The 19,858-nt window shown below is 31.6% G+C and overlaps 1 protein-coding gene across 1 annotated transcript; it reads left to right on the top strand.

Moving 5' to 3' along the window:
• On the top strand, positions 1-18,955 carry LOC123714279 (peptidylglycine alpha-hydroxylating monooxygenase). The gene is made up of 9 exons (XM_045668489.1): positions 1-361; positions 2,432-2,489; positions 3,531-3,618; positions 6,074-6,149; positions 7,247-7,373; positions 7,880-7,928; positions 10,119-10,264; positions 13,419-13,608; positions 14,966-18,955. Exons 1-9 carry the CDS (start codon positions 239-241, stop codon positions 15,129-15,131), a joined length of 1,023 nt encoding a protein of 340 aa, XP_045524445.1. The 5' UTR covers positions 1-238; the 3' UTR covers positions 15,132-18,955.
• The last annotated feature ends 903 nt before the right edge of the window (positions 18,956-19,858 follow it).

Here is a 19,858-nt window from a genome sequence, read left to right as displayed (position 1 = left end):
AATGTACGTCATATTTTCATTTCGTCGAGAGAGTATGTCGGTTGTTGTGTTTATTGATTGAATTTACTCGTGAATCGTGATATCACTACATCAGTTGAAATTAGTTCCCTGATGCGTGTAGTTATTCGGAGAGCTCATATTTATTTCCATTTGCTGCTAAATAAAACAGCAAAGTTTAGTACTTTGCCATAATTATTATTATAGGCGAGCATTTCTAACATTCCAAGTTTTTTTAAATATGGAGAGTTTGTATAACATATTTGTAATATTCTTCTTTCTATTTATTTTTAAAACCTCAGATGTATTAACTTTCGAAGTGGATACATATGATTTTTTGATGCCTAACGTTCATCCCCACAGGGTAAGTTTAAACATTTTCTCAGTTTTCGTTTAAAGGGTAATTTACAACTTAAGTTACAATTTAAGAAAAATATTAGGTTTTCTTCATAATATCTCAAGATAAATAAAGTGAGCTAGCAAATTATAATACACATTAATTAAGCTTTAAGCTCTCATTTCTGAACTAGAACTTGAGTAGAGTGGTCAGTCCTTATTGTTTACTGTAAAACCTTTATAACACTGTTAGAGCATCGTAAGAAAAATATTTTAGTTTTTCGGGTAATTAAAATATTGATTATAAGATTGCATTACAATTTGATTCAACTGATATGGTTAAAAGTAATCTCATGTTTTTTATTAATTATTATCAGAAGTATTTCTCAAATCTTATCACAATTTGATCATTCAAGTGTTTGATTGCCTGATGGATCAATAATAGATAACATTATTAGTTAATATCTTATCTTATATTTATAAAGCATATTTATATATATGTATAACCTTTGAATTTAAACGTAAATAATATATTTAAATATCTTATATGTTATAGTTAATATTGCCTTTGATTTGTAGGCAGACTCTACATTTAAATAAAACTCATGCAGTGTGAACACTGTACCACTGAACTCTTAATTTTATGTTAAATATCTTTCATTAATGTAGATAACACAGTGAAAACATATAAGCATTGAAAATTTAATTAGAACTGCCATTTTACAAATTAAGTGATTGAATGGACAAGTAAAACTGGCAACAGACTCTTCCCTATAATATTCATCACCAAAATTATAAGATATAATATACTAACTCTACATTAAGATTACACATATGGTATTGTGAGTTATTATAAAAATATAAGTAATATAATAATCTTACTAAAATATGCCACTTATAGGTTTTCATTAACATGATTAGTATCTGAACAAAAATAGATCTAACATATTTTCAATTAAGTGTGAAGGACAAGAATGACACATTTTATTATTACAAAAATATGTATGTATTATGTATTGTCTGTCTCTAAATTAAATAGTTATTATATAAATTGACTTAATAATTAGGTTTCTTATTATTTAAATTTACTTAAAATTAGTTTTCCCTTCTATTGCTGAGAATTAGTTATAGTAAAAATCAGGGAAAATCAATAAAATACAATATTTTATTAAGCCTAAATTTACTTGATTACTGTGTAAATATGACAAAGTTATCCAATGTTTTGTATATGGCACCTTGGCTAAATCAAATAATATTCCTATACTAATTACTTATAATACTCTCATTTGTGGTTACAGTTAAAATCTGTTATAACAACATTGATGTGACTACTCATATTTGGTTCCAAAAACCAATAGTTGTAGCAGTTGATGATGTTGTTATTAAGAACCAAATACAATAGAATTCTGCTGGGGCTTTTGATTATAATTGGCATGTTGTTTTAAATGATGTCGTCGTAAACGGTTTTGACTGATTTATATTGTACAAGTAGACTTGTGCATACCTCACATTGTCAGTAAGAAATCCAGCCCCATATGTTATAACTTCTATTATATTTGGTTAAATAGACCTATTGTGTTCAAACCAATGTATCATTGCAAGCTACCCTTAAACCTTTGAAATGGGTTTATAATAGATTCATAATATTATTCTGTTGGTAAATATCACCCATAGTATAATTTTGTAATCATCTTGTTATTGTAACAGCCTTTGTAGAAAATAAATTGCTGTGATACTTGGCTGGTAATGATAGTAGCATATAATAGTTTGGATTCCTGATCCTAGGTTTGAATTTATGTTGCAAAAGCGAGTATAGTGCAGCTCATAGGACCTTAGTGTAAGTCAGTGTTGCTTATGTATATGAATGTCGAGTAAAGGCAATAAATACAATATTTTTGAATTTCATATTATATACCTACATACATTAAAACACATATTTTTCCTTGTTTTGATAGTTTAAATAATAAAGTTATGAAAGGCACATTCTACAGTTTCTTGTTAATACCATGGTTTATACAAAAATAAAATTACTGGTGATGTGGGCATTATCAGATTATCAATGGCAGATTAAGTACTAATCAATACTATTAAATTGCAGGACGAGCTCTACCTATGTACTCCAATCAGAATATCACCTAACCAAAACTTTTATATTGGTATGTTATCTATTATATTAGTTTTTTAAGTCTTATAGTTACTTGGATTAATTAAGGTTAAAAATGCTGTTTTCATTTTCTTTTAAATTTCTAAGGCAACACAATTTTTTCAATTAAACTAGTTTAGCTCATTTATCAAACATTAAACTCAACTAACTTTATAATAATAATATAGCTAATGTATTTAATTTTTATAAAATAGTTGTGGGTGATAAAAATTTTTAATAGTAGAAATCACGTAATTTCTATTATACACTCATCTTATAATAGATTCATTGGTCAAATGTGCAAATAGAACGGAATGTCTAATATGTTAAGAGAGAGATATATATACAAATTTTATTTTATCTATCTCTATATATTTATAATTATCATAATGTATATATAAGCATATACGTTACAAGTCGACCATCGTAATTATTCTTAGGGGAATAACGGTTGAATCATAAGATAATGTTGTTATTAATTTACTATTTAATTATATTCAAGTTATAATTATTAAATAAATACTACAAATGACCTTATTTAACAGTCGTATAAAAAGTTATCTATAAATAAAACTGATTTGCTAAGCGCAAAACTCTAAGACGGCTGTACCAATACTATTTTTTTATATATACCTTGATGTGATTTTTTTTTTGCACGTTAGACCTAATACTCAGTTTTTATTCTTTCGGAAAGTCTTTATGGGGTAGCATAGCAAAATGTTCCAAATGTTGCTATGGAGCTACTAAAAATGTAGGCTAAGTATGTTAAGTATAAGTTGTATGTTCTTTTGTATGTTGTATCATAAAAAATAAAATCGAAAGAAGTTGTCTAAAAAACAAAAATATTTTTTTGGGGTGGACACCCCTTATCACTTAGGGGTTTGAAAGATATAAGATATATGCATAAAAAATCATAAGCATTGGTCGAGCCGTTTCGGAGGAGTATGGGAACGAACATTGTGACACGACAATTTTATATAAATAGAGATAGAATCGAATTTTTTATAGGTACTGTTACATTTGAAACCTACTTACTATATAATACATTTTCCAGTGGGATTCAAACCAAATGCAAGCATGCACACCGCTCATCATATGCTTCTCTATGGATGCTCAGAACCTGGGTCCAACGACCCGGTATGGTAAGCATTAGTGTCACTAAAGCAGTATTGTTCATGATTTAACTTGACTTTTGTTGCAATAGACGTTCTCGTGAGGTATACTGGCTAAGAGAAAAGTTGAGTTGTATATTCTTTTTCTTAGTCTTCATTACTTGCTGTCTCAGCTTGTCTGACATTGGGGACGTTTGACGCACAATTTTCTTATATTGGTCAGGTTAGGCGGTTGACCTGACTTCTGCCATCACTCCTAGGAATATGGAACTAAGCAACTGTTAGTAAACGATAGTTGACAGTTTTGTGATGATCTTTAGTTGGCTGAGAATGGACTTAATGAATTTAGATAAATTTTACAAATTGATACAGTATTCAAAATATCCTTAATACAGCTATTATAACAAGATGGTAATACAAAGTCATAAACGAGCGACCTGCTTCGCACGGCTAAACAATTATTTTTAAAATATATGGAAAAACTTGTTGCAAGACCAAGCACTCGCGAGGCATTGAGTATCTATCTGTATACATAACAAAATACTAGCCCATCTGACAGACGTACTTAACACTTACACACGATAATGCAAACAAAAATCATCTGTTTATCTAAACCATTCGCGATTCCACTTGAACACAAATTTCATCAAAATCGATTCGTATCTCAATTACAGTAGTAAGTGTATTCGTTGTAAACATACAACTATACATATATTACAATTGCCTTTCGAGATGGGTGTGGTTCGTGTGCGTCAAGGGAGTAGAATGATAATATTTTTATGTTTATTAAATTGAGCCGAATTGAAAGAATAAATTGGATATATGCTCCATACTTGGTGAATTGTATAATGTAACAGCGCGAATTTGTGGGGTGTAATTCATAAATGTATTTGTCTCATTTCATTATAGCGTAAATATAATTTAACAGAAAGCGACAAGACCTTAAAAACGGTGCGATAAAACTGTTTTTAGTAATTACATGTTTTTCATAAAGGCAAACAACATTCATTTATAAATTGAAGAGACGTTTAAATATGTACGGTTCGTGTGTCATGGGGTTGATTTAAATAATTATATTATATATTAATTATATTAACCACTCACGTACAATAATAGAATATAAGCGAAATAATGAAATGTTAATTGCTATGTAACGAATGAGAGCAATCTAACAGTTACAAATCTAAGAGAGCGTCTAGGAAAAGTCTTCGACGATTCAGGAAATCGCCACGCTTATAAAACTAAGAAAGCCTGAGTGAGTAAAATGTATAGCTTTGGCTCGTACAATGTGTCTAGTAATCAAAGTAACAGTAAAAATGCGCCTGCCCATAACTTAACATATTATATGTATCATATAAATGCTCTTATGACCGGAATAACAGGTATTTGTTTGTATTGAATGTTTGCCTTGGCTATTTACATAACACTGTATTCAACACTGTATACATAAACATGAAATGATGATAAATAAATAATAGTTCACACAGAACTGTATGTTAAGAATTTGTATTATAGACCAAAGGATGTTTTATCGATCAAATTGCTTAGTTTGGATAATTTTGTAATCTTTTAATATAAATTTTGTCTCATTCTGACAATTTGAGTTTACGCTGTGATTGAAAGAGACACAAGTACTAGGCTATATTTCTAGTACCTATGAGAATGTACAGATTGTAGTTAAATAATTTATAATACTAATAAACACTAGTGGGACTATAACCTTAAAGGTGGCCCCACAAAGTTAAGTTTCGTGATCATTTCTATTTTCTAATAGGCAAGGCAAGGTGATCAGTGGCATCGACTCCCGGTGGGGGTCTTATACGATCTCCAGTAGTAAAAAAAGAGAGTATACTACTTCCTAAAACGCCAAGATGCGGCAAAGCACCCACTTAAAGAGATGTCAATGCGCTGCGATGACTGGTCTTTTTGGGCGTTCCCTATGATCTTTTGGACCATAGTTAGGGGGTGCCCTATCCTATCCTATATAAAAAAATCGCTTGTCTGTAAAGTCGGCTTACTGACGATAGTTGAACGTGATAACGTCATAAGAAAATACTGATGAAATGGTTGCTTTTTCAAAAGAAAATTTTAATTTTATTTGTTTGATAGATATTTTGTAAGGATGTAGAGGAGGGAAATGGAAATACCAATTGAATTGATCAAGTTACATTTATTTGTACGCATAAATACAACCGTTTGTGCCTCTTTGTCGCTCGTTTCGCGCTCTCGCTGGCGCTTCAAGCCTTAAATGGAACGCCTCAAAGCGAGGTAACGCCGCATGAGTCCTGTTTTTTCTTGCGTGCGTGGCTTCAGCGAATTATAAGACGTTGTCAAAGATGTCTATGCCTGACACACGCCTTCGACTTCTTGGGTCTAACGTAAGCCAGTTTCCCAACTATGGTTCCACTGGCTTATTTTTATATCGTACTGTGAACGAAGTCCCTGGGCCAAGGGCGCTCATGTCTTTGTGTTAATATAATTTCAGGAGTTGCGGTGAAATGCAGAGCAACGAAGTCGATAAGCTGTACACCACAGCTAGTCCGTGCCGATCGGGTTCTCAGGTACATTTCAAATAGATTCTAAACAAAAACTAATTTGTATGACTAAAAAAGCTATTAAAAAGCGCTAACGGCAAAATTTTAAATTATTCTGATATTGCTGATTTAGCTAAAGTGCAATCACGTGTACAATATCTATTGTTATGTACCAAACAAGCAGGTGGTTTTTCAATATAATTATAGGTCTTATCAAAATGTTTTTTGTAATTAATTACAACTTTAATTTCACGTTGATAATTGGTACATTAATCGCGTATCAGCCGCGCAGCTAAAGAAACAATATGAAACTACAAGTTTTTATGGTATCGGCAATAAATTAAAAATAATACCACAGTTCAAAAGGCATTATCTTGTTCTAGAGAAATAAATGTATTAAACGGTAATTTTTATGCGTTATATCAAAAGATTGATGAGCTAATAGATTGTATTTTCTGCATATTCGAACGTTGATTGATAAGTGCCTTAATTCTTTAAGTCATAATATACAGTTCGTTCATTATGAGTAAATACCGGATTATATGGAACATAAAAAGCTTGTTATATGCACGAAATATGCACGAAAATTGGCAGAGTATGCGAAACTAAATTAAATTTTTTAGGAATCTCCAAATGCAATAAAGCATACAATTAGTAAATTATTTTTGATAGGCAATAATATGTATAGTAACATTATATGACATTAAAATTTTTAGTAAACGTAAGCAATGCAATATTTTTCTTAATTTTCATTGGTAAGATCGTGTGTACGATCATTTAGAGTATTTTTGTAAGTGGAAAAGGTTCGCTCCATGTCCACCGAGTTAACTGACAGAATTTGAACTTGGGTGCTATGTTAGCACCCAAGTTTATAGTTTCTGGCAAAAGTTCTGCCGTCCTATTAATGAAACTATCAATTTGACACAAACTTTGAAAACCTGGGTTATTGTTCAGTATAGACAAAGCGACGATACTTCACCATGTTACCTACAATATATGCCTTCCTAGAAATGTTAGAAGTCTGGAATTACTCGATATTCATTACGATCGCAAAAACCTTGTAGAGACTAGGTCCGTAGGTCCAAATGCTTTTAATGTGCTTTAATTAATATTACGGATTACAGATTGTGTACGCCTGGGCTCGAGACGCACCAAGTCTGGAGCTTCCCAAAGATGTCGGCTTTTTAATTGGACAAGATTCACCAATCAAATACCTCGTATTACAAGTTCATTATATGACTAAATTTCCAGGTGAAATAATAATTTTTTAGCTAATTTAAAAAAAATAAGCGTCTCAACAAATTATCCTGCATATCCGTAATGACTTTTTTATAAAATAGGGGGCAAACGGGCAGGAGGCTCACCTGATGTTAAGTGATACCGCCGCCCATGGACACTCTCAATGCCAGAGGGCTCGCGAGTGCGTTGCCGGCCTTTTAAGAATTTGTACGCTCTTTTCCTTCTTTTCTTGACTTTGTTTGCCTTCGCTATAAATAATATGATCCAAATATTTGTGGATTGTAAAACGAAAATTGAAATTCAATAGTAAAAAGTCCCGACGATAATAATTATTTTTTATGTTTACCAAATTTATTGATTATACAAATCAAAATTCGCTAAAAATCATAGAAGAAAATGGTTTTAATATATGTTCTTAATAGTAACTAGTAGCTGAGTTTCTTTAATTTCTGAATTTATGTACAAAGAAGTATCTCATGTAGACCATATTTCCAGTTTATTAAAATTAAAAATTTCAGAAGGAAAAACTGACAACTCGGGCGTGTTTTTGAAGTACACTCAAGAAACGTAAGTAATAATTGTTTTGACTCAATAAATTTAATCATGCTACATACATATAGTATTGTCTTTTGTTAACATCGCTTTTACACATTGAAAGAAAACAATTTTTTAATCGGATTAAAGCTTATAAACTTATAATTATTTTACATAATTTTAAATTAAACAAATTTCCGACGTTTCGCGCGCTTTACAGCGTGCGTGCTCACGGTGACTGAAGACAAAAGACACCTTTTGTCTTCTTACATATAATTTGTATTTACAATTTTCTTAACCTACAAAGAAATATTAAAAAATTAAATCGAATTTAAAAAGTTTGGTCGCTTTACTAACGTTCCTTTAACGCTGTATTGCCATACTTATTCGTTGAGTCAGGAAAGCACCAGCTCTGGTACTCTACCAGGTGCCAACTGAAATCTTTAATTAGCGCCTGTGCATTTGAACCCCACGGCCCAAGAGTCTCTACTCCAAAGAGAACAAAATTTAAGATGGAGAAAAGACTCTTATATTTGAGTCGTTTATTATTTTCCGCCTGCTCTTCGGTCGCCCCAGCTTCCTTGTCCGAGGGAAGTGAGACGGGGCAAACGTAAACACAAGTAGCATACTAAAGCCCTTCTCATTATCCAAAGGATCAACAACCCATCTCCAAAATTGCTCGAACATTGACGAAGTCAAGACGATATTTTTAGTTTCATTCGAGTTCTTGTTTTGGCTTTTTATTTCTGATCGTTATATTTAATTAAGGGTAATACAGTTTATTGTAATAAAAAATGTGTGCGTGTACACACGTAAGAAGTAAAACTTCTTTATGACCTTATTTTTCGAAAAATGATCTACTAAATGCAACTTTACAGAAATTGGTTAAATTAAGTTAAATAAGATAAAGTTTAACAGACGGCTTTTATTATCATAGACATGAATACAAAATATTAGGTACTACTTACATATGAAATTGGCGTTTTGTCGTATTGGCCACTTTGACCTCAAATACCTCCTCTTTGGTTAGAAATGTCAAATTCAAATTTGTACAGCTATTTACTCATGTATTTGTGCTACGATGACCGTCATTCATTTGTTTTTTTCTGTTTGCGTCACTCATTTTACAAAATGGAAAACTTAAAGTATCGCATTATTTACAAGTACGAGTTCCGCCGTGGCACTAGTGCTGCGGAAACGACTCGAAGGGTTAATGATGTGTATGGCGGTCATGTTGCAAAAGAAAACACAGTTCGTTTTTGGTTCCAACGACCTGCAGAACAAGCCCCGTGGACGGCCTGAGACCCAAGTTGATAATGAAGTATTGAAGGCTATTGTGGAAGAGGATTCATCGCAAACCACGTCCGAGTTAGCTGCAGGCTGCGGTGTTAGTGATAAAACTGTTTTAATTAACTTGAAACAAATTGGGAAGATTAAAAAGCTTGAAAGGTGGGTACCTCACGAATTGACTGAAGCAAACCGGTAAACACGCGTCGACTGCTGCGTTACATTACTGAACCGGCACAATAATGAAGGTATATTAAACCGAATCATTACCTGTGATGAAAAATGGATTCTTTACGATAATCGGAAGCGCTCAGCGCCATGGTTGGATCCTGGTCAGCCAGCTAAATCCTGCCCCAAGCGAAAATTAACCCCAAAAAAGTTACTCGTAAGCGTTTGGTGGACTAGTGTTTACAACAGATTACCATTTTTTTCGAAATTTGGACAACTTCTTGCAAGGGAAAAAATTTAACTCTGATGGGGCAGTCCAAATCGCCTTCACAGATTTTATTGATTCCCGTCCGACTGGTTTTTTTAGTAAAGGGATCAATGAACTACCTATGAAATGGCAAAAGTGCATAGAAAACAATGGTTCATACTTTGATTAATTAAATATATTATATTTAAATTTATCGACTTTTTCTTAATCCCATACAAAACGCCAATTTCATATGTATATATAATACAATTATTTAATTTTATCTTATTACTACTAAGATTATTACAGAATATAATTAATTGTAATAGAATTATTACTAGCATTGTTAACGTTATTTTATATTTTTGTTATGGCTTTGAATCTCTTCGAATCAACCGTGGTAGGGACGAGTGGCGCGTAACGGGAAGAATGTGATGGTAATTTTGATTCCAACGCCGATAAAGAAGTTTCACTTCAAAAATCAAATATAATTATTAAACATAAATACTTAATACTTTCAGAATGCCTCGTCAGGCAGGTGTAATACTTCTAGGAACAAGTGGTGTCATCCCACCAGATTCTGTTGAACATATGGAGACAGCCTGTATCATGAAAGAAGAGAAGGTCATACATCCCTTCGCTTTTAGAACTCACACGCATGGCCTTGGTAAGTTAATGACGTCATGAGTATGAATTCTTAAAAAAATATTCTTTTCTAGATGTCCGCCATTTTGATAACAACATTTTTAAGTTGTTGTTGACATTGACAGATATTACGTCAAACTAGACTACTGACAAGTACAAGGATTTAGATTACGATAGGAGGTGCTATTTTTCAATTACAAATTAACCGATTTCAGAATATTTTTATTTCAAGCAACGGTGTATGTAAGATACTTTATCGCAATCATTTTTTATTTTCAAATTAAACCGTAAATAGGACAAAAACGTGTTCAACGATTTGTCATTATTAACAAAAAAACTATAAACTCAGTAGTCTTTCGTTAACATAGCTTTTACACATTAAGAAAACACTTTTTAAACGGATTGAAGGAACGAATTGAATAATCACAATTACATAGTCACCGTGACCACGCACGCTGAACAGCACGCGAAACGTCGGAATTAATTAAATTTAAATTATTTAAATAATTATAAGTTTTTAATAATAATACAGCTTCAATCCGTTTAAAAAGTGTTTTCTTAACTATAAACTCATTACACAAGTGCAGTTTCAATAGTACATTACGGACAAACATTTACATTAGTTTTAAAGTATGAACAATAATGGTCAACTAATTAGAAACAACAGCGAAAAAGTATTAAAAACAAAAAAAAAATAAGTATCAGTAATTATAATTAATATTTAGTGTCGTATCCATTATTTTCAATGACAGCACTCCAACGAAGTGGCATTCATCTCTTCCCTGTATTTATATTTTAGAAATGTCCTTATTCGTGCCCTTTCTGGGCATACATATTTTATATAAGTCGAAGTAAGAAGTAGACACGGGGAGATATTGGCCAAAAATCAATCTGGAACTGTTTAGGAAAAACACCTTGTGTATGGCAATTAAGGTTTACAATATTTCACCAAAAGAATTAAAAGATCTTCCAACTAGAGTCTTTAAAAATCGACTTGGTGTATTACTTTTGGAAAACATGATTCACATTCAATAAATGATTATTTGCGTGAGACTTTAGTTGATATAAATTAAATAACGTATAATATGATATGTACCATACAAATGATATAAGAGTTGACCAATTTTAATATGGCTAATAATGTAAAATGTAAAACTCCTTTAAGGACAAATATGCGCGCCATTGTGTGTGTTGCAGAATATGCAAAATTACTATTGTACACCTTATACATTTTTGTACCATATTCTTGCAATAAATTATTATTTAAATAAATTGTTCTAGAGGGATTGAGTTCCATGCTTCAAAAAATGCTTCATGTAGTTAGTTTTGACTGATGTTACGTTTGTTTGAAACTTTCTTTTCAACAATATACCAGACATTATATATTGCTGATGGTTAAATCCGGATTATTTGCTGATCAGTCTAAAATTGATATACGCTGTTCGCTAATAAAACAGTTGACGCTATTAGCCGTGTCTTTAGGGTCATTTCCATGCTAAAAGATCCACGTTACAAGCAAATGACCGTTCGAGTAGAATCATTGTGTGCTCTAAGATATTATTGTATTGCCATTGATCCATTGCTACTTCAATCTTCCGAACAGGTCCAAACCCACATCCACACTCCACACGGAAAAACATCCTCAAACTTTAATTTTACCGACACCGTTCTTGACTATACTCCTTGTGTATTTATAATTAAAAGCATTGTTTACAGGACATCTTTCCATGGGAATTTATCTTATTTAATTTTGTTTCATCTGAAAATAACACTTTTTCCATTCTCGTACTGTCCGCTTAACATATTTTTTATCGAATAATAATCGCTTCTCTCGGTATTACTGGGTAAGAAGTTCTTCATTTTTAATTTGATTGGAACCTTAACTTGGGTCTTTTTTTGGCTTTCTATGAACATTTTCCCGGGTTTTATAAAGATCATTTATTTAAAAATTATAATTATTACGCATTATTTTTTTTCTAAACAGAACAGAATTTTATTAAATAAATGACCGAAATGAATTTAAGTGAATATTTAATTCAGATTGTATAATAATTAGAATCAGATGTTTTTTTTTTTGTTTGTAAATAAACGAATATTGTTTCTCATGTGACTGCACCAATACTATGGCGGTTGCCAGCGTGAGTTTTCCTCGCTTCAGGCAGATGGCGCGGTCTCTGGTACACATCTGATAGTTAAAAAAACTATTTTTCGCGGTCTCGGAAATGTGACTTTTTGAGTTTTTGAAGCAAACTAATATAGTGTTACGAAGACGGGTCGACTGCAATGTTTCTAGATTTTTCCACTACTTAGAGGACTTTTCAGCAGGCTGTAATATGATTTCTGACCGTTTCAGGAGAGGGTCAATCACATATTAGAAAATTGTAATTTTCATAATGTTACCCTAATTTTCAGGAAGATGAAACCTTTTTTCAGTCGGTTTCAGAACATGTGTAGTCGAGTGGTGCAGTTTTCAGGAGACCCGTTTTCAGGCGTTTTCAGGCCTAGGTATACCCCTTTGATGAAGGAATATTCTAGACCAAACTTTCTAGGTGTGAGACAAGGACGAAATGATACGAGAGAGAGAGAGAGAGAGAAGATCAGAACTTTCTCGAAACTAGACTGAGCACTCTAGAACGCCGTACGACAAGGACGGAGCAACGTGCGAAAGAGACAAAGAGTGAGGACGTTCTAGAATTGTGAAATCGCTACTCAGTAGCAAGCCCGCCTAGAAAGTTCTCGAATATTGTTTAGAATTATTCCCAGGGATATATAAGCGAGCCGAAACGCGACTAGTCGCCTTTAGTTTTGAATGCGATAACAAGAGCGAAACACCGAAGCGATAAAGTGCATACAAGTGATAAAGTACTGTGTGAAGAGTGCATAAGTGAAGTAATAAGTGATTGTTTTGTGTGTGTAATTAGTGCATCTCTGCGGTTAATTTGTGCCCATAAATTCCTCATTGATTTACCAAGAAATAAACCCTTGAATAAATCTACGGCATTTTCTATCCGATCCCCTAGCTCGTAACAATAGCATTTATATATATATATATATATATATGTATTTCTAAGTATATGACCGCGACTGTATATGTGGAAGTTCACTTATATTCACTCCACAAATACAAGTCTTGTTAGTAAAAAATACTATAACGATGCAATAAATTCGATTTTCAGGTAAAAAAGTGTCAGGCTACGTAGTTCGCAAATCAATGCAAGGCGACAAATGGGAGTTGATTGGAAGTAAGGACCCTCAGTTGCCGCAAATGTTCTATCCAGTAGTTAACACGGATCCTATTGGCAAGTTTGACGTACTGGCTGCCAGATGTGTCATGAACAATACTAGGCATGAGCTGGTTAAGATCGGGTTAGTATCTTTAAGGCATTATTCGACGAAACAAAATACAAACACACAAATACCGAATTATTGCAAATTTTTATTATTCGTAAATCATTTAAATTTTAAGCTTAAACTTTTTCATATATATATATTAATTAATATTTAACGGATACAAAGCGAACTTCAAATAATGGGTGATTGGACAAAGTTTTATAATCATTTCTGATTATTTTTTAGCGATGAAACATATAGAAATGTTATTTTTAATTCTGTTAATTATTGGCTTTTAAAATTATAATTTAATGTACCTGCCAAACTGATTAAAGCATGATGGCGCTATGGCGTGTTTGTATATACGTTATGGTTGTAGATACGTTAACGTACAAACGTCAAGTTTTTTACGACTTAATTATCATTCTTTAATTACACAAATAGACATTTTGATCAAAATCGTGATTGTAGTTAGTCATGTGAAGATATTATTTACAAGTATTTTACGACATTCGGCACTGTTTGATATCACGTGACTGATGGATAAAAATCATACAGACAAACAGTCTCTATACGGCCATAATCCACTGGCGAAGATTTTTTATATATTAAAAATATTTGATGTTAAGAGTTATCGTCATGGTGACGGATCTGACAAATAGTAAACTTTACAGGGCAGTTATTTCAAAATAATATAATCATGTTAGTTTTTTTGTCATAACTTTTTTAATTCATATTCTGTAATTATGAAAATTGGCATACAAGCACACAAACACAGGTTTGTTTTGAAACAAAATAAAAATAACGTTAAATTACACAGTTTTCTAGAAAGATCACTTGCTTTTATGAGCGAACCTATCAAATCCATCACTTTACCGACTGATTAATTTGATTTTTTTCATGTAACTGTAATATTTAGTCAAGGTAGTATCCAAATATGATAAAAAGTGCATTTTGTTTTTTTTTTTAAATCCGACATTGTTTTACGATCATGACGATTTCTTCGGAAATACTTCGATGTCATGCCAGTAAATCCTATTTACTTCCTGGTTTAATAGTAACGCATTAATATTATGGTGTATATTTGAAACAATAATTGGTTAAGTAGGCACCGAAAGATATCACCTTGTATTAAAAAAATCATGACGAAAAGAGATTCATAAGTGAAATAAAAAAAACTAACTATACACCGCTTTACAACATATAGATTAAATTTATAGAGAAAGAAAAATAATTTAAAAAATCACACATGTAACGAATGTCCGTAATGATTTAAACTTTTTTTTTAATTTGTTATGTTAATACACAAGTCCGTCTAAGGTTTTCTTATCCATGCCATTTATAAAAGTTTTTTTTGGTGTCTCATTTACAAATTTTGAAAATATATTTTCAGGGCAACGAACAGAGATGAAATGTGCAACTTCTATCTCATGTACTGGGTGGAGAATGACACACCACTTAAAATGAAGTACTGTTTCTCGTCGGGACCGCCGTATTATTATTGGGGCATGGGGCCAGAAAACTTCAACCGTATACCCGATCTCGACAATACTGTATAAATATCTTCGATTTTGACGAAAAATTTTGTCTCAATACCTTTGATTTGCACAATGTTATATTGCGATTTTTTCAGATTAAATGCCTCTGGTTCTCATAATTCAGCATTGATAAAGAAGCACTTGATAATTGAGATTATACGCGTATCAATGATTACATATCATAAACAAACAAACAAAACATATAAGTGAAATATTATGTCGCTTAAACCAAGGTCGACTTTAAATGTGACACCTACCTATACTTTAAAATTAGGACCAAATTTTTCGTCAATTCGTGCAATTAGACCCAGTAGGTAAGTAAGTGTTTCTAGAATAATATTGGATCTGAGGTATGAAATATAATTTCATTACCCTATATTTAAGTGTTAGGCATTCCCAAAAAAATATAAAAAAAATATGCTCAGTGTTAAGACCGATAAAAAAATTGGTCTTAATTGCACAAAGTATATGTGTAATGTTGGACCCATGTCAATGTACTTAATTCTATTTTTCCAAAGAAATTAAGTGTATCAAGCTTTGTATTTTTGGCAGAACGACACAATAATTAATTAAAAACAATTAATATAAGATGTATACAAATACTTAAATGTACGTGTAAAAATGTTAACTATAATCGTGCGTCATTAAAGTATTTTGACTTAGCTTGGTACACTCTTTATAGTATAAGACATATTGGCAGCTATACTATTTTTCAATACACGCCAAATTAGTTAATGGTTGTAGAAATAACATTCCGATTAATGAAATCGTAGTTTTAATAAAAATATATAGATTATTTATATTTACTTTCTGTACTTAGACATCGACTTTAGCTGCGCCTTAAGTTATGTTTAAACTAGTTTCAATGTTAACATTCCTATTAGTTGTCAATGAATTGTGACTGTTAATCATTGGTAATGTCTATTAAATGCAAAACTGCTTAACATTTTGTGTTAATGCATATACATTTGTTTCTTTAGCTACACCATTTCAATTATTTTTATTATGTAGTTAATGATGAGAAAAACTGAATGCATGAGTAGTTTTAATTATTATAAATTATTGATTTTGTGCCCTTTAGAAAATGGTCCTTCGAGCTGGATTTGGATTTATTCGTGAATAGATCACTAATCTATTTTAACTAAATAAAAAATAAATACTGTACCTATATTTCATTACTAATAAATAAATAAAAAAAAACAATGTAATAAGAGTATTTAATTTTCGAAGAATACATTTCTCTTTTATATCCGGCTCGAAGGACCATGTGCTTTTAAAGAGTCGATCGATATTTATAACGATGGTTAAATTTAAACTTTAATTCATATTGCAATTGCATTTTATTATAATTTTAATTATATAATTGAGATTATTTTCGAAAATCACATTCCTCTAGTCAATACTTAATTTAGTCTAAAGTATTATATTTTCTTTAAGTGATACGATATATTTTATCAAATTAAAATTTCTGAAAAAGACATTTCTGAATATTCCTATGTAAAACAATAATTTCTAAGACTGTTGTTTTAAAGTAACAAAATCCTTTAGACTTTCGTCAATGTATGCAAATTTTATAATCTTTAGTTTAGATTTTTACGAATATATTTTATTTAATATTTCAAGACTTCTAAGATTTGTAGGGGACAGTGCAAAGCTCGAATTTATTATGTTAAACGGTGTCGGATACAAAGCGAACTTGAAATAATGGGATATTTAACAAGATTATAGAAAACCATTTCAGATTATTTATTAGTGTTTCAAAATCTATAGATTTTTTAAAATTCTTATCGTCTTTAAACAATATAATTTCAAGAGCCTGCCAATGTTATTTAAACAAAATGGCGTCGCTATGACCTACGTTTATAAACACGAAATAAATGTTTTTACGTGTTAATTATCATTCTTTAAATACACATATTTTATATATATTTCGCTTAATACAGTTTTCGACGGAAGTTAATACCAACACAGGCCATGACATAATTTTTAACAATGCTACGTCGTCGTCGATCTGAGTTATTCGTAACGGTTTTGTCACGTGACCAACGTATACATTTAAAATTATAAAGTTTTTGATAAATTAACAATAATTTACAAGATATCATAAAACTTAAAACCATGTTATATAAATATTACTGTCAATAACTCTTATTTTTTATGATTTCAATCATAATTAACTAGTTTCGTACCACTACTCACAGCAAATATAAAAACAAGCAATTGCTTTAGCTCTATAATATTTTGTTTTGCGACGTTTCGACTTTTACAGATGAGACTTGAAATTCAGTCGAAAATTAAATTATTTTAATTTTGTGTTTATTTAAGTTCGTATAGCATTTTAGCAAGATATTAGCTATTTTTCTACTTAAGATAACAAAAAAAAACTTCTAAAAGCGCGTCAACGTCGTACGCGTGCTTGGTTTAATTTTACTAAACAAAGTTTTTCAGGCACAGAAGGCTGACCACCTACTTGACTATTCGATTTACAAATGATCATAAAACAGATACAGAAATCTGAGGCCCAGGCCTAAAAAAAAAAGATAGCGCCATTGATTTTTTTAATGGAAGTTTTTAATCTATATTTGATGTCTTGGTACCCTAGTAATTAACAATGACCTTTGGAACGAAAATGGACTTCGATGTATGTATATCGTGTGCTTGTGACGTGACGACACGAAAGTGTCAGTAGAATAGAGTAAGCCTATACGACTACTAATAATTATTCCGTTTATTATAATTGCGTCTTTAACTCTTTGTTTTTAAGTGTATTTTACAACACGATAGTAATTTTTTGATAAATTCGTTATTATCTTAATAACAAATATTTATGAATGGATTTGGTTAGACCATATCTTAGATTATATAAGTACTTGAATTTTAGTAAAAGTGAAATTTATTATATGAAATATTTTTTCTTTTCAATGTTAGAGATTTTTCTTATTTCTGATTTGAATTTGTTGTTTAATAATGGTTTTTACTACGTGTCGTCGATTCTTAAAACGGTACAGTTTTCTATATAAGTAACTGATTAGTAACAATAACAACTATTAGAGAACTGAAAGACGCTGTTAAATGGATCTGATTGTAATTAATTATTGAAGAACGGTAAATGAATTTGTAAAAGAAATATATGTCACCTTAAAATTGTGAATACCGTTAGGTTATAATCTATCTAATGAACCTCATCGTACTGCTTACAATTTAACGTATTATTATTCGGTAGATTGCAATCTATCAAAGTGAAACTGCCAAATCGTGAAACGGAATGCACCTCGCTCGCTGATTGGTTGAACGATTTGTTGTCGAATTTAAACAGTGTTTTGGTGAATGTAAATTTGTTAATTATGATGAATTTACCATAGAGTTACAAAACTATTACAGTTGCGGTGTTTACAATTTTACGGTGACATATACAGTAAGTTAGTTTTAAAGTCTGTTAAAACGTACTTTCTTACGTCTTTTAACCATTTCAAAGCGCTTCACAATCGACTTCAGGTACTTTAAGGAAAGAGCGTACCGATTATTAAAAGACCGGCTACGCACTTGCCTTCTGGTAGTAGCAATCAGTTACATCTGTAACTCTATTGCGTTTTCAATAACGAAATTATCGTCACCATAACTTTTAATTTACTTTTATTTTTATTTTATTTTTATAGAGAATTACAGAGTACATACATATTGTTTACGATGTTTTCCCTTAAGTGTTATTGCACAGATTATTAAAATGTATAATTATTTGACATCTTCGTATATCAATCTGTTGTCGAATTTTAAATGTACTGTCATTCCTATGTGTGAACCTCATGTTTAATATGTGTAATGTAGAAATAAAGGCGTATATTTTATCAAGTTTTTTTACTTCTTGCCAGGCGCACCTATCCATGTCTAGCTGTCATTCATTGGCGAAATGACAAAACAGTTTGTATTGTTTGTCTTTCGTTTTAGGTTTTTAACATTCCTTAAAAGGGTGTGAAATTCCTTATTAGACAATATATTGCTACTGTGGATGCTGCGTAATATTAGCATTAGATGAGCTTTACCTTTAAAAACAGATGCAGTGTTTACATCATTTATTAATATATTATTTTAACGACTACAACGGCTAGTGTGTTTTCATAAAAATAAATGGTGACCAATAAATATAAATAAAACATAAGTCTTCGTGCACGGGTTATGGCATTATGAATACAATATTCCCTGAATAATTCCACCAGTTCTATCTCGACGTCTTACGGTCCACGACAGAGCCCTTATTTAAGGCCGGCAACGCACTTGCAAACGTCTTGGAACACCAAGTTGCGACTGTCCATGGGTGGTAAGCCTGCTGCTTGTTAGCCTCCTGTCTCATAAGAAAACAATCCGTATCCATTAAACTTAAATTTTAGTTTCAAATACGCTCCCAATTGTTTTCCACATGCCATGCTTAAACGTTCTTTTTTAAAGTATTTAGAAACGAATTGTTTCATATATATTTGTCATACAGTTGATAAGAAATATGGCAATGGATTTGATAAGATGATAGTAAATTTAATTTATAAGTGTAAACTTTTCTATTATACAACATAATACTGTGAGCACAAGGCTATCCAGTGGGGTGATGGGTGGCGCAGGGATGGCACGTTTGCCACCCACAGAGTGTCCCCCGCTACGCAACAAGGCGTGGGGCAAACCAACAGGTACTCAATACAAAACAGACTTGGATTTTTAACGTGTTTTGATGCTTTCATTAAACAAGTAAAAGAGAGGAC

Source organism: Pieris brassicae, chromosome 9, assembly GCF_905147105.1.
Source record: "Pieris brassicae chromosome 9, ilPieBrab1.1, whole genome shotgun sequence".
In the NCBI taxonomy this organism is placed as follows: Eukaryota; Metazoa; Arthropoda; class Insecta; order Lepidoptera; family Pieridae; genus Pieris; species Pieris brassicae.
This window is presented reverse-complemented; position numbering and strand designations above follow the sequence as displayed.

What these genes read in the sequence shown, in the direction of transcription:
- LOC123714279 (XM_045668489.1), top strand. Translation starts at nt 239, where the DNA reads ATGGAGAGTTTGTATAACATATTTGTAATATTCTTCTTTCTATTTATT. An exon ending in TTGAAGTACACTCAAGAAAC is followed by an intron (nt 7,929 to 10,118) that starts GTAAGTAATAAT and finishes TAATACTTTCAG; the next exon opens with AATGCCTCGTCAGGCAGGTG. An exon ending in AACTCACACGCATGGCCTTG is followed by an intron (nt 10,265 to 13,418) that starts GTAAGTTAATGA and finishes TTCGATTTTCAG; the next exon opens with GTAAAAAAGTGTCAGGCTAC.